This window comes from Rhododendron vialii, chromosome 6a, assembly GCF_030253575.1.
Source record: "Rhododendron vialii isolate Sample 1 chromosome 6a, ASM3025357v1".
Lineage (NCBI taxonomy): Eukaryota > Viridiplantae > Streptophyta > Magnoliopsida > Ericales > Ericaceae > Rhododendron > Rhododendron vialii.
The window spans coordinates 6,865,962-6,879,857 of NC_080562.1; the positions used below are offsets into that span (position 1 = coordinate 6,865,962).

General features: G+C 37.9%; 2 protein-coding genes across 2 annotated transcripts in view; one reads left to right on the forward strand and one right to left on the reverse strand.

Moving 5' to 3' along the window:
- LOC131331252 (putative receptor protein kinase ZmPK1) overlaps positions 1–5,791 on the forward strand; it is a 59,510-nt gene extending 53,719 nt beyond the window's left edge. Inside the window, exons 2-3 of the mRNA XM_058365134.1 lie at positions 2,093–2,476; positions 3,517–5,791. Of these exons, the coding sequence (XP_058221117.1) occupies positions 2,095–2,476; positions 3,517–5,558 (2,424 nt within the window). The 5' untranslated portion in view covers positions 2,093–2,094 and the 3' untranslated portion in view covers positions 5,559–5,791. The remainder of the gene's footprint in view (positions 1–2,092; positions 2,477–3,516) is intronic.
- Positions 5,792–5,800: 9 nt separating this feature from the next.
- LOC131331253 (putative receptor protein kinase ZmPK1) lies at positions 5,801–13,568 on the reverse strand. The gene is made up of 2 exons (XM_058365135.1): positions 12,515–13,568; positions 5,801–7,749 (listed from the first exon to the last, which is right to left on the reverse strand). The coding sequence occupies exons 1-2, from the start codon at positions 13,456–13,458 to the stop codon at positions 6,294–6,296; spliced, it is 2,400 nt and encodes a 799-aa protein (XP_058221118.1). The 5' UTR covers positions 13,459–13,568; the 3' UTR covers positions 5,801–6,293.
- Between the last annotated feature and the right edge of the window lie 328 nt (positions 13,569–13,896).

Sequence of the window (13,896 nt, forward strand, 5' to 3'; positions counted from 1 at the left end):
AAATGGCCCTCCAACACTTGTCCAGAATTAGGTGCCGAAAACGGGTGTAAACAATGTCCCCTAACATAACTGACTTGAACACTTGAGTCATCAAAATTTCAAAGCCTAATCATATCTGAAGTTTTTCCAAAGTAACTTCTCCGAACGAGTAAATACACTTCAAAGTCTTCCCACATTAAACTGCAACTCGCTCAAGGAAAAATTACAATGCCAACGCAGTCTATACACAATCCCTCTTTTGAAGTTCTAAATTCTACTCTACCCTTCTTGTATCCACGCATGGATTTCTCACTCTATTTCTTCCTCCTCCTCCTTTGTCTGTTCTATACTTTTATACCCCATCTTCTTCAACCCCACCTTCCTCCATATTCGGAGGCTCATCTCTCTCTGTGAATCGAACTGACAACGTTCTTGAAAAAGAGAGGCAATAGCAAAATAAAGCATTGAGCAGAGTAGCAATTGGAGTGGTAGCCTGGTGGTAAGCACATGAATTTGATTGGGGTTTGAACCTCGCTAATTACAATTTTACTATTGACTTTCACCGAGCAAAAGAAAAAAAAGCATTGAGCTGAGTAAAATTCTTGTTCCACTTTTCTCGTATTTCCCTTTTACAAGTCCAAACATAAGCTGCATGTCTAATTGTGTTTGTCACTGGCATGGTTGTTTATAAAATTATAGATTCAAATTGGTGGATGGGGCAAATTTTCCGTTAATCCTATTTTGTGTCATAACCTATTGGGAATATGTGTGAAAAGATTGAGTTCCTCATCGGAAAAATAAAAAAAAGAATTGGACCTTAATATACAATTAGATGGGCTTACCAATTAAAAGTATTTGGGTTATCCAATATATGTTGGACCCAAGTGATGTGACCTGAAATCTCTGGTTACTCCGTAATGAATTAGGCCAACGTGTGGACGTAAAAATCTTCATAGGGCGGGATCCTAACAAGTGGTATCAGAGTTGATGGCTGACGATCTTTGGTCAAACCTAAACTGGTTTGGTGGTTTGGTGGGCTTGCGGGAAAAAATCCAAGATGGCTCTCAGTGTAGCATGGATGGCATGTAGGCGAATGGGAAAAGCCCGCTGCATAGAGGCTCTTGATGGAGTGAGGGGGATGGCTCTCGATCAATGGAGTGAGTGTGGTGAAGTCAGGGCTAAGAATAGTGTTGGAGAGTAAAGAAGATTGGATTGAGGGAGAACTAGGCCCAATGCATGGTTTAGCCCAATGCATGGTTTAAGCATGAGGAGGAGATTGTTGAAACCAAGCATGAAAGATTGAGTTTCACATTAGATAAAAAATAGAAAATAGTTGGACCTTAATATTAAAATTGTCTGTCTCATCACTTAATAGTCTTGGGTCATCTAATGTATATTAAGCCTAAGTGATGCGATGTCGACTCTGTAGGCCAATGTGCCCAGGGATAAATCTCTCCGAACTAGACTCCAAACATAACTTCACATAAGGGAAAATGACGGCCCAAGACGTTTTTAATAATTAATACCCGCCAAGGACATACTAAGAACAATTATTAATGCTGAAAATGTCATTGACATGTATTAATTATCAAAACACGTCATTGACTGTCATTTTTCCTTCACATAATCTTTCAAAATACCTCCTCCCACTATCTCAATTCTTGCTCTCGCGGATTTGAGTACGCACAAGCGAATTATGTTATTTATAGCATAACTACATCTATCCATGCTAACTACATCAATGATGAGAGTCACGAGAAAATCAAGCCAAATAACTCATTATCCAATACAAGATATAAGCCCATTATAAAAAAAAACAAAAAAAATAAATGAAAGTTTGTCTAAAGAAAAAATACCCACATGCAAGTAGATACTAGATTCAAACTCCTGAGTTCCGAATGAAATGTAAGAGTCCCGATGGACTACCATGTCCATACGCGTCACAAGAAATTTCAAAGCCTGATCATAATCATAGTTTCTCCATGTATGGTCCCACTTCAATGACAAATCCCTCGAGAGGCAAAATTACAATTCCAACACAGCCCATACACAAAAAAATCCCTCTTTCCAAGTTCTAACCTCATCCCCCCTCCCTCTGTTCTTCCCCATCGAAACATGGATTTCTCACTCTGTTTCTTCCTAATCCTCTCTCTGTTCTTCACTCCATCTTCTTCAACCCCACCTTCCTCTATATCCGAAGGCTCGTCTCTCTCCGTGGATCGACCAAACGACGTTCTAACTTCACCGAACGGCGTTTTCACTTCTGGGTTTTACCCAGTTGGAGACAACGCGTTCATCTATGCCGTGTGGTTCGCCAAGTCGTTTGATCGCACTGTTGTTTGGACGGCCAATCGAGACCAACCCGTTAACGGGAAAGGCTCAAAGCTTTTGTTACAGAAAGGCGGTGAACTCATGTTAACCGACGCCGGTAAAAATACCGTCTGGACCGCCGCCACCACCACTTCAACCTCAGTGCAATTAAGTCTTAAAGATACAGGTAAGCGGGAGTGGACCCTACATCAATGTTTGTTTTTGTAGATTTATTTATCTTTGGTTTTTCGTCCCCATTAATCGTTAATCTTTCCATCCCGCTGCAACCCATGAAGTTTGCCGGCTCGTTTACTAAATGAGCAAAAAATTTAAGTTCGAGCCTTAACGAGCTGAGCCTAGCTTAGTCATTTGCTAAATGAGCCTCTTTAACCGAGCTGAGCCTCCCTTAATGAGCTGAGCTTTTGTCGAACGAGCCGAGAGCTGAGCTCCACTCGGTTGGTTTACTAAACGAGCCGAAAACTCAAGTTCGAGCTCAGCTCATTTCTTAAATGAGTCGAGCCGAGCCGAGCGTTACCAAGCTGGTCAGCTCATTTACAGCCTTTATGCCGCGTAAAACTTTCCAAAATTTAAGACCACACTTGGGGGTGTGGGGTTATACACATGGTGGATCTCGACCATTGATTTCAAATTTTTGGCTCTTAACGTAAGGCCTAAGGAATTTGGTCGAGTAGCAGCATGATAGTAGGAGTTTGTTTCTTGCAGCTTGCAAGTTCAATTCCCACGACCAGCGAAGTATTTTTTTTTTGGCGCCACTAAATTTTGTTTCGTCCTTGACTTCAAGTCCGGAGATTATTCGAGTTGTGTGTAACAAAAAACAAATGGTTTCAAATTCTTGGGAGTTCTCATAAAAAAAAACTTTATGAGACCCTTTGATACTGTCTTGGTGATATTATCTGGTTTTGACTATTGAGGGTGAGTTCCCCTATTAACTAAATTGACTAAAATACTGAATTTTTTTTTGACTAAAATACCATTTATCAGAAATAACTTGACAATTGTCATTAGTCATCAGTCAGGCGACAATAAATCCAGTGAAGGCTCACTTTGAATAATATGCTTACTGGCAGTAAAAAACAGTCCAAATCACGTCTTTGCAACCTCGCGCATTCAAATATTTTGATATTCTAAGCTGTAGAAAGAAATGTTTTACTTCAATATTTAGTTACAGTTTTTGAATATTTAAATCCTGCTTCCACTCATGTGCAGGTAATCTTGTTCTTAGCACCAGTTCAAATACTAGTCCCATTCTTTGGCAGAGCTTTGATTCACCCACAAACACCCTCCTCCCTCACCAACTTTTCACCAGATACACAACCCTAATCTCATCGCGAAGCGAAAAAAACTACTCATCCGGTTTCTACAAGCTCTTTTTCGACAACAACAACGTCCTGGAGCTCCTTTACAGTGGCCCGGAAGTTTCCAGCATTTACTGGCCTGACCCGTGGCTCATGGTATGGGATACCGGCAGAACAACCTACAACAGTAGCAAAGTTGCAGTCTTCAATTCGTCGGGTCATTTTAGATCGTCCGATAACTTGGAATTCAAGTCATCTGATTCTGGTTTGGGACCCAAAAGAAGATTGACCCTTGATACTGATGGCAACCTTAGGTTATATAGCTTAAATGAGATGACTGGTAATTGGACTATAACATGGCAAGCTACGTCGGATCCTTGCCGGGTTCATGGGATTTGCGGTCCCAACAGTATTTGTAGTTACGGGTCGGGTGCTGGCAGGGGATGCTTTTGTGTTCCGGGGTACAGGATTAGGAATTCGAGCGATTGGTCTTACGGGTGTGAACTAGACCAGGGTTATTATCTTTCTGGAGACGATCAGACGGTCGATTTTGTCTCGATGGGGTACTTAGAATTGTACGGGTACGAGTACGACGTCTTTAAAAATCATACCCTGAAAAGTTGCAAGGAAAAATGCTTGAATTCAGCAATATGCAAAGGGTTCTTGTTCAAATTTGAAGAAGGTGTGTATAACTGTTATGCCAAGTCACAGTTGCTTAATGGGAAAAGTTCCCCGAATTTACTCGGAACACTCTATGTGAAACTAAATGTTTCTGTGAAAGATAATAGTTTCAAACCCTCTGTTAAACAAATCCAATTGAATTGCTCGGGCGGGGATCCTGTCATGTTGAATCGAACTTACGAAACCAAAGGCGGAAGCAAGTTTTTGGAATTTTTGGCTTGGTTTGCCGTGGGGGTAGGAGTTGTTGAGATGCTCTGTGTGTTTACGCTATGTTTTTTCGTGTCTCGGGCACCCAAGGATTCCGGTCCTGGCGCACAAGGGTATTTCCTGGCTGCAACCACATTTAGAAAATTCAGTTTCTCTGAGATAAAGAAAGCAACCCGAGGTTTCAAAGAAGAGATCGGAAGAGGAGGATATGGAGTTGTTTACAAAGGAACATTGCTTGATGATCGAGTTGCAGCAATTAAACGGCTGAACGACGCTAAAGAAGGTGAAGCCGAGTTTCTAGCAGAGGTAAGCACCATTGGAAGGATTAACCACATGAACCTGATTGAGATGTGGGGGTATTGCGTCGAGGGAAAGCATAGGCTTCTAGTATCCGAGTATATGGAGCACGGGTCTCTGGCAGATAATTTGAATTCCTGCACACTTGACTCTGAGAAGAGGTTCAGTATTGCAGTTGGGATTGCAAAAGGCTTGGCTTATTTGCACGAAGAGTGTCTGGAGTGGGTTCTACATTGTGACATAAAGCCTCAGAATATACTTTTAGACTCAAATTACCAACCAAAGGTAGCAGATTTTGGCTTGTCCAAGTTACTAAACAGGGGTGAGGGTAGCAATACGATTTTTTCAAAGATGAGGGGAACAAGAGGTTACATGGCTCCCGAGTGGGTTTTCAACCTCCCAATCACCTCCAAAGTCGATGTTTACAGCTACGGGATTGTTGTGCTGGAGATGATCACGGGAAGGAGTTCAGTGGGGTTCCAGTATACCGCGATTGACGGTGGGGGGCTGGTAACTTGGATGAGGAAGATGCAGCAGGGTGCTGTTAATTCAAAGGCATTGATAAAAGAAATCATAGACCCGACTTTGATCGACGGATATGACATGGGCAAGATGGAAACTCTGGTTCGAGTTGCGATGCAGTGTGTGGAGAAAGACAAAGATGCCAGACCTACAATGAGAAAGGTGGTAGAGATGCTTTTGCGCCATGAAGACGAGGATAGCTGTGACAATGGTGCTGAGGTAAAAGACTTTGTTCCATTCCAGTAATCCTTATTCCAGCTAAAGTCTTGTAGAAGCGGTAGTCAGCGGCTGATAAAAAAAAGAAAAGAAAAAGAAAAAAGAAAAGAAAAGAAGCGGTAGTCAGCGCGATGCACCTGAATTTATGAACTTAGTAGAGAAAAACAGATACAGCATATTTGAATACTGATCTCTAGGTAATGATATTTCCTAAGCATGGATAAATGAACTGCCTAGTCTGAAATAAAATTAAGATTCTTATCCATGCGTGAATCTGATATTGTTTTTGTTTTGTTTTTGTAACATAACAATGTTTGTGAGAGAGGTCGATGGTTATACTAATGCTACTAATACAATATTTTGCAAAAAACTATATACATTATGCTAATATGATCACAAACTTTATTGTTGTCTTCTTGTCTTTAGCTTTGACCCGCTCTTTTGTGTTTTCGGTTTGTCCTTTCGGCTTCAGGTTGTTTTGGTTGTAAGATGTTGGGTTGTTTTGGTGGGTGTACGGTTCTTGTTTCTTTTTTTGTTGTGGTGTTTTGATTGGCTTTCTTGCCTTCCTTTGGGTTTGGTTCTCGGGTGGCATGTGCTAGTGTGCCCCTAATCCGTTGAATCTTTGTAATCCGTTTCAGAGATTTATAAAATCCTTTTTGCTGATAAAAAAAAAACAACGTCGTTGACAATTAAATAAGCAGCTGGTATTTTACAACAACCAATAAGATAGTGCCACCTGAGCAAGCTGTTCTATCCAATTTCATATTAATGGGGTAGAAGCCTCTCTACAACTTGTCTCATGGTTGGTCTTGCATCTTTGTCTTCCTCTAAACATTCCAATGCCACTTGAACCAATACCTCCATCTTCCTTAAATCACATTTCCCCTTCATCACTGGATCAATAATCTCTTCAAGCCACAGTTCATTCTCTCTAGTCCCATTCATCTTCTCCCTTACCCACTTCACCAGCCCTCTCTGTTCCATCTCCCATGTATTTCCAGACCCCTGACCACCCATTGTCATCGGGCTCTTTCCTGTGACCATTTCCATCACCACCACTCCGTAGCTATAAACATCGACTTTGGATGAGATAGGGAGGCTGGAAATCCATTCTGGTGCCATGTAACCTCTCGTCCCCCTTACTCTAGAAAAACTTGAATTCTTTCCTCCGCCCCCTCTGTTTACTAACTTGGAGAGGCCGAAATCCGCAACCTTGGGTTGGAAATTACAGTCCAAGAGAATGTTTTGAGGCTTCACATCGCAGTGGAGAACCCACTCCAAACACTCTTCGTGCAGATAAGATAGTCCTTTCGCAGAGCCAACCGCGATATCAAACCTCTTCTCCCAATTAAGTGTGCCAGAAATAAGATTCTCTGCTAACGATCCGCACTCCATATACTCGTAAACCAATAGCTTATGATTTCCTTCAAGGCAGTATCCCCAAATTTCTATCAAGTTCATGTGGTTAACCCTTCCAATGGTGCTTACCTCTGCTATGAATTCTGCTTCCCCTTGATTAGCCTCGTCAAGTCTCTTGATTGCTGCAACTCTATGATCGGATAAAACGCCTTTGTACACAACCCCACTGCCTCCTCTTCCGATTTCTTTCCTAAAATTTCCTGTCGCTTTTTTCAACTCGTCATAGGTGAATTTCCTAAACCTACTCGCAACTTGAAGGTAACCTTGAGTGTTTTCACTTGAACTTCGTTGGGTTTTGTACAACAACCACCATACGAAACAAATAAATATTATTTCAACTCCGCCAAATGCGGAGGAGAACCAAACCATAAACTGCAAAGTCCCGTTTTGTTTTGGTGTTTTGTAACGTCTATCAAGTAGCAAGTTTTGTGTGCTCGGGGGGCAATGTAACCCGATTTCTTGTTTTTGATTTGCATAAGAAGTGAGAGAGGCTTTGGGCAGTCTTATATACATAGGATTCCCAAATGCAGCGCATCTATGTCCGTTAAGCAGCCGTAACTTCGGAAAACATTTGTAATAACCACTGTCGCCGCTAAATTTGAAATTGACGCCGTAGCATTTGCAGCTTTGTAAGCATACTTCCTCACACCTTTCATAGGTGTAATTTTCATAGAGTTTGATATCATAGCCGTAGAATTCGACGTTAGGAAGTTTGATGAAACCGGATTCGGCAGCGTTGCAAGAGAGGTTGAACTCCGGTTCACACCCGAGAGACCAATCTGTAAGGTTTTTTGCCTTGTACCTGATGGAGAGTTGGCCGAAAATTGTAAAACAGTCAGTATAACTATATTGTAACAAAAGTGTCATGGGAATCAAGGATTCAATGAGCAATAACGGAACTGCATATATCAGGAGCAAATTGGTTTTCGTAATTCTCTTCTCGCACCCCCTGACACACAACCCCCGGCCCCACTCCTCCCTTTCCGAAAATACCCCCGCAGAAATACCCCTACCCATTTTCTCATATTTCTTTGTTATTTACTAAATAATCTTTATACTCCTTTTTTCATTTTTATTTATTTAATATTATTTAAATGTTCCGATTTTCAATTCAGTTAAATAAGTGCAAAGATCTTGTTTATTTTTATTTTTATTTTTTATCATTTTATCTTCAATGGTCATAATAAATTTTTGGATCTAAGGCCTTTCAACGAACACGCTAAAGCTCCTTATTTAGTTTCAGGTCTTTCTTAGGGTGCTCATTGAAAGGCCTTAAAGCCAAAAATTCATTACGACCATTTATGATGAAATGATAAGAAAAATAAGATCTTTGCACCGATTCAAACGAATTAAAAATTGGAACACTTATTTTTTTTACATAATTTTCCTTTTTATTTTATTTCTTAATCCATTTACGTTATTTAATTAATTATTCATTTATCTATTTATTTAGGTCTTTTTATTTATATATTTTACTCTTTATATATATTTTTAATTATTTAATCTATCTAATAAAACACAAGGGTGTGGGGACCACACAAACATAAGTTGAAGGAATGGTGAGATTCATTTGATCTAATGACTGATGTGTGCTCTCCAACTCTCTTAAGAAAAGACTCACATTTTTACAAATATACTACATTACAAAATGTCATCGGTTCTTTTACCTACTGCTCGGCTTCTGGCGTTGGCATAAAAAAATAAAAAAATATTACAAAAATGCCCGTACCTACGGCACTATCGGGGTGTGTAGTGCCGTAGGTACAGACAAGCACTAGTATTGTATACGTGAGTAAATTTCTTTTTTTTAAAAAAATTTATAATTCTTTTATGTTGTTGAATTTATTAATTTTGTATTTATTTATATCTTTTATCTATTTTATTTCTAACCTCTTATTCAGATTTCCTTTTTATTTTCTTATCTTCAACTAAAACAGTAATTAAAGTTTTTAAAAAGTAAAACAAAAAAAAACTAGTAAAAGTTAGTAAAAAAAAAAAAAAACTATAACAATAATTAAAGTCTTTTAAAAGTAAAACAAAAAAAAAAAACTACTCCCTCCATCTCTTTTTAAGTGTTCTGCTTCGTAATTCCAACTTATTAAGAAAACATCATCATTACACCTTTCACATCGACTTTTACCTCCACCCTATTTACCCTCTATGGAGACATCATCATTACACTTTTACTTACTAACTTTTCAAAATGAAATCTACTTTTAGGACCAAAATGAAAAATGTACCCACTTTTACCCACTAATTTTACAAAATGGACACTTGTTAAAGAACTTTCCAAAATGAAATACTGAACATTAAAAAGGGGACAAAGGGAGTAGTAAAAGTAAAAAAAAGAAGTAATTAAAGTCTTTTAAAAAAAATAGTAAAAGTAAAAAAAAAAAGGAGGACATAGAACGCGGGGGGGGGGGGGGGGGGGGGGGGGGGGTGTGTGTGTGTCCGGAGGGGAGGGGTGTGTTAGAGCATCTTTAATCCATCTCTATTCCTCCAAAATAAAGAATGAATGTGACACATTGAGGGGAAATTTTGTAATTTATTTCTTTTTTTCTTCACTTTTTGTACTTTTTGGGAGAATTTTTGAGGGACTCATCGTCCTTTTTAGAGTTTGAAGAAATTTTATACTCCAAATTTGCTTTTGGTCCTCCATTTTTAGAGGACCAAATTTACTTTTGGAGGACCAAACTCTAAAAAGGACGGTGGGTCCCTCAAAGATTCTCCCAAAAAGTACAAAAAGTGAAGAAAAAATGGAATAAATTACAAAATCTCCCTTCAATGTGTCACATACATCTTCTATTTTAGAGAAATATGGATGGATTGGAGATGCCCTTAGGGGGGTGCGAAAAGAGGACCCCTGCTTTTCCCACCCCCTCTGACACACACCCCCCGTGCGTTCCATGTACAAAGTCCGAAATATCCCTCCCTTTTAACTAAATTTTATTTTTATTTAATTTCTTAATTCTTTTATCTTATTTTTAAAATTCATTTATTTAATTATTTATTTTTCACTTTTTCTTTATATCTTTTATTTCTTTTATTTATTGAATATTTTTTTATCTATTTATCTCTTTCTATCTATTTCTTTTTTTCCTTCAACCTCACTATTGTAATGTGCGCGCCGATATGAGAAAATTGACATATCTCGGGACTTGATCGGACAACGTTGATAATTTTGGGCAGTTTAAAATGTGTTCGGGATAATTACAATATTGCAAAGATCAGTCTATTTAATCACTGAATTTGGGAAGCCAAAAATGTTAATATGTGTTTCAATAAATAAATGTGGCCTATTATTAGTTCAAAAAAAAAAAAAAGACCAGACAAAGTGGAACAAAAATGATGATTCGTATGCCAAGAATATTTACTTAATATTTTTTATATCTTTTATTTATTTAATATTATTCAAGTGCTCCGATTTTCAATCTGGTTGAACTGGTACGAAGATCTTATTTTTGATCATTTTATCCTAAATAGTTGTAATAAATTTTTAGCTTTAAGACCTGTCAATGAGAGGTCTAAGGCTCCTTATTTAGTTTCAAGGCTCTCTTATGGTGCCCATTGAAAGGCTTTAGAGCCAAAAATTCACTACGACTATTTAAGATAAAATGATTAAAAAAATAAGATCTTAAAACCGGTTCAACCGGATTGAAAATCTGAACACTTTATTTTTTTTACATTGTTCATATATTAAAAAATATAGTTAAAAAATTAAGTGTTTCAATTTTCAATCTGTTTGAACCGGTGCAAAGATCTTATTTTTTTGATCATTTTACTTTAAATGATCATAATGGATTTTTGGGTCTAAGATCTTTCAATGGGCACCCTAAGAGAGCCCTGAAACTAAATAAAGAGTTTTAGGGTGCTCGTTGAAAGGCCTTAGAGCCAAAAATTTATTATGACCATTTAAAATAAAATGATCAAAAAAAAATAAGATATTCGCACCATTTCAACCGGATTGAGAGCACTTAATTTTGTAATTATATTTTTTAAACCCAAAATAAAAAACCAGCAAATGAAATCATATTTATTTATTATTCATTGTTAAGATAAATTAATTAACTAATTAAAATAATATAAAGTTGTTAAATATAAAGTCAAATTTAATTGAAAATATAATTTGAGTTAACTAAATTAAAATTAAACAAGTAATTAAATAAATAAAGATATAAAATTAAGAAAATAAATAAATAAAAGAATTTAGTTGGGGGCGGGGGATAAGTCGTTCTCTTAAAGTGTACTCATCTTTATATATGCGGATTGAAAAGATTGAATTAGTACCATAGTAATACACAAATTTTACAGAGCGTCATTCTAAAGTTGTTTAAATACATGACAACGATATGACTTAAGTGAAAGAGAACAATACTATCAACACGTGCCAATCGATATGTATAACATGAAGTTACATGTTTTTCTATCCATTTGACTTGTTAGGGTAAGTTTGAATTTTAAAAAAAAAAAAAAGGTGTGGTTAATTAAGTGTAGTAGCCGAGTTAGAATTTTTTTTTTAAGTGTAATATGGTGTACCTTAGCATTGGTGTTGTAGTACTAATACACCAGACCGGGGGCTCTGCTGCGCCCATGAGGCAGCAGCCCCTACCCAGTAGTATAATAACGGCAACGTTTTGGAGTAAAAAAAAATTCTTATCTTCCATTTGCAATTTTATGGAAAAAAAATGTGATTATAAGAGTTTTAGAGACAAAATTTGATTATGTCTCTTTAGAATAATATGATCAGAATAATAAGATCTTCTCATCCGTTTAATTGGGTTAAAAATTGGAGCACTTAATTTTTTAACCATATTTTTTAATATATAAATGGTCTCAAAAAATTAAGTGTTCAAATTTTCACTCCGTTCGAATAAGTGCAAAGATCTTGTTATTTTTATCATATTATTCTAAATGATCATAATTATTTTTTATTTATAGGACTCTCATAATCACATTTCTGCTCTACAGGGTCCTCAATAAAAAAAAAATATTTAATATGAGAACCCTAGAGATAAAAATAAATTATGATCCTTTAGAATAATATGATAAGAATAACAAGATCTTTGTACTGATTCAAACGGAGTGAAAATTTGAGCAATTAATTTTTTGAGACCATTTATATATTAAAAAATATAGTTAAAAAATTAAGTGTTCCAATTTTTAACCCGTTTGAATGAGTGTGAAGATTTTATTATTTTGATCATATTATTCTAAAGAAATATAATCAAATTTTGTCTCTAACGCTTTCATAATCAAGTTTCTGCTCCAAAGATTTTGTTTTACTCCAAAATGTTGTGTTTTTAAAACTGGACAGGGGCTGCTGCCTCATGGCGCAGCAGAGATCCTGGGTCCCTAATACACACGTACGTATAGCGGATTTGGATTTGGTCGGGTTAAAGGCGAAGTAAATAAATTTTATCGGCGCCTAAACCGACCTGCTTAAAATTTGGATTTTATCCCTTAAACTCAACTTGTGCATGATTTCAACCCACGATTTTCGGCGCGGGTTGACGAGTGATTTTTTTTGCCGGCCCCTTACTTAAATTTCGAAACTCTGGGAACATTACCCGGGTAAACAAGAGCATCTCCGGCCAGCGTTCTCCCCGGGAAAGTCATAATTACACATCGCGTTAGGCCCACAAACTCCATGGATCTTGCACGGCTGACTCATGGCTTGCCAAGATACACTCCAAATCCTCTTCTCCTCATCCAAGCTATACAATTTCACGTTCCCATCCACATCCATTTTCAATCTTCTCCAAGCCCCAGTACCATAATCCGAAGCTTGAAACTCAAAATCATCACTCGATCTGAAATACCCGGATGAGTTAAGCTCCGCGATTCGACTACTGTCATAACTTGTCCGCCCCGCATCCCAGCTGACCACCCCAGGGTCGGGCCAGTAAACGCTGGAAATCTCCGGGCCGTCAAATGCTAAACGGAGGAGGTTATCGTCGTCGAAAAACAGGGAGTAAAACCCAGACGAGAAATTGTTATGGCTTCGAGAGGAAACGAGTCTTGAATTTCGGGTCATGGGTTGGTTTGGAAGGAGGGTATCCGTTGGAGAATCAAAACTTTGCCAAACATTCATTGAACCACTTCGATTTCGGAGAACGAGGTTACCCGTATTTAGAAGCTGTAATTGAAGGGGGGAAATTGATTTGGTGTTTGTCGACCAGACTGTGAATTGGGCTGCATCGGTTAGTATGAGTTCGCCGGATTTGAGGAGAGAGAGTTCTGAGCGTTTTCTGTTGACGGGTTTGTCGCGATTGGTTGTCCAAACGACGATGAGCTTGCCGTCGGATGTGGGTTGAGTGAACCAAATGAAAAAGCAATAGGCGTTTACGCCGACGGGGTGGAAGCCAGCGGAGAAGACCCTGTTTGGGGAATATAGGACGTCGGATACGGAGAGGGTTGAGGATGTGAGCAAGGTATGGGGTGAAGAAATTGAAAAAAGAGGTAGTGATGATAGGAGAAGGGAAATGAGAAGGATTGGAATTGGGGTATCCATTGTTAAAGTGTACTATAGTAGTTGTAGGAATTGTGGGTGCTGTTTGTGGATTTGTACGTTTTCTTGGGATGGTGGTCCCGAAAATATATAGAGATATAAACCGTTGGGGACGTTGTATCAGTTGGCCAGGAGATGAGTCTTTCTACTTATCTGCATGTGAGTTTTCTTTTATTTGTATTTGTTGCAATTATTTCTTCCATTAATGAAGCTTGTAATTGAGTTAGATTTATAATAATTGCGGTCTCTTTAATTAGCTTATTTATATTGTTAGACTTAGTTAACTCGTGAACTCTCATACAGTAGATGTAGTGTCTCGTGGTTTATATTTTGTACTTCCTATAGACATATTAAAAGTAAAGAAATAGTCACTCTCAATCAATTGGCTTTGGGGAGGGGGTTGGTGGGACCCACGCAAGGTTTCTTTTGAGTAACAATTGC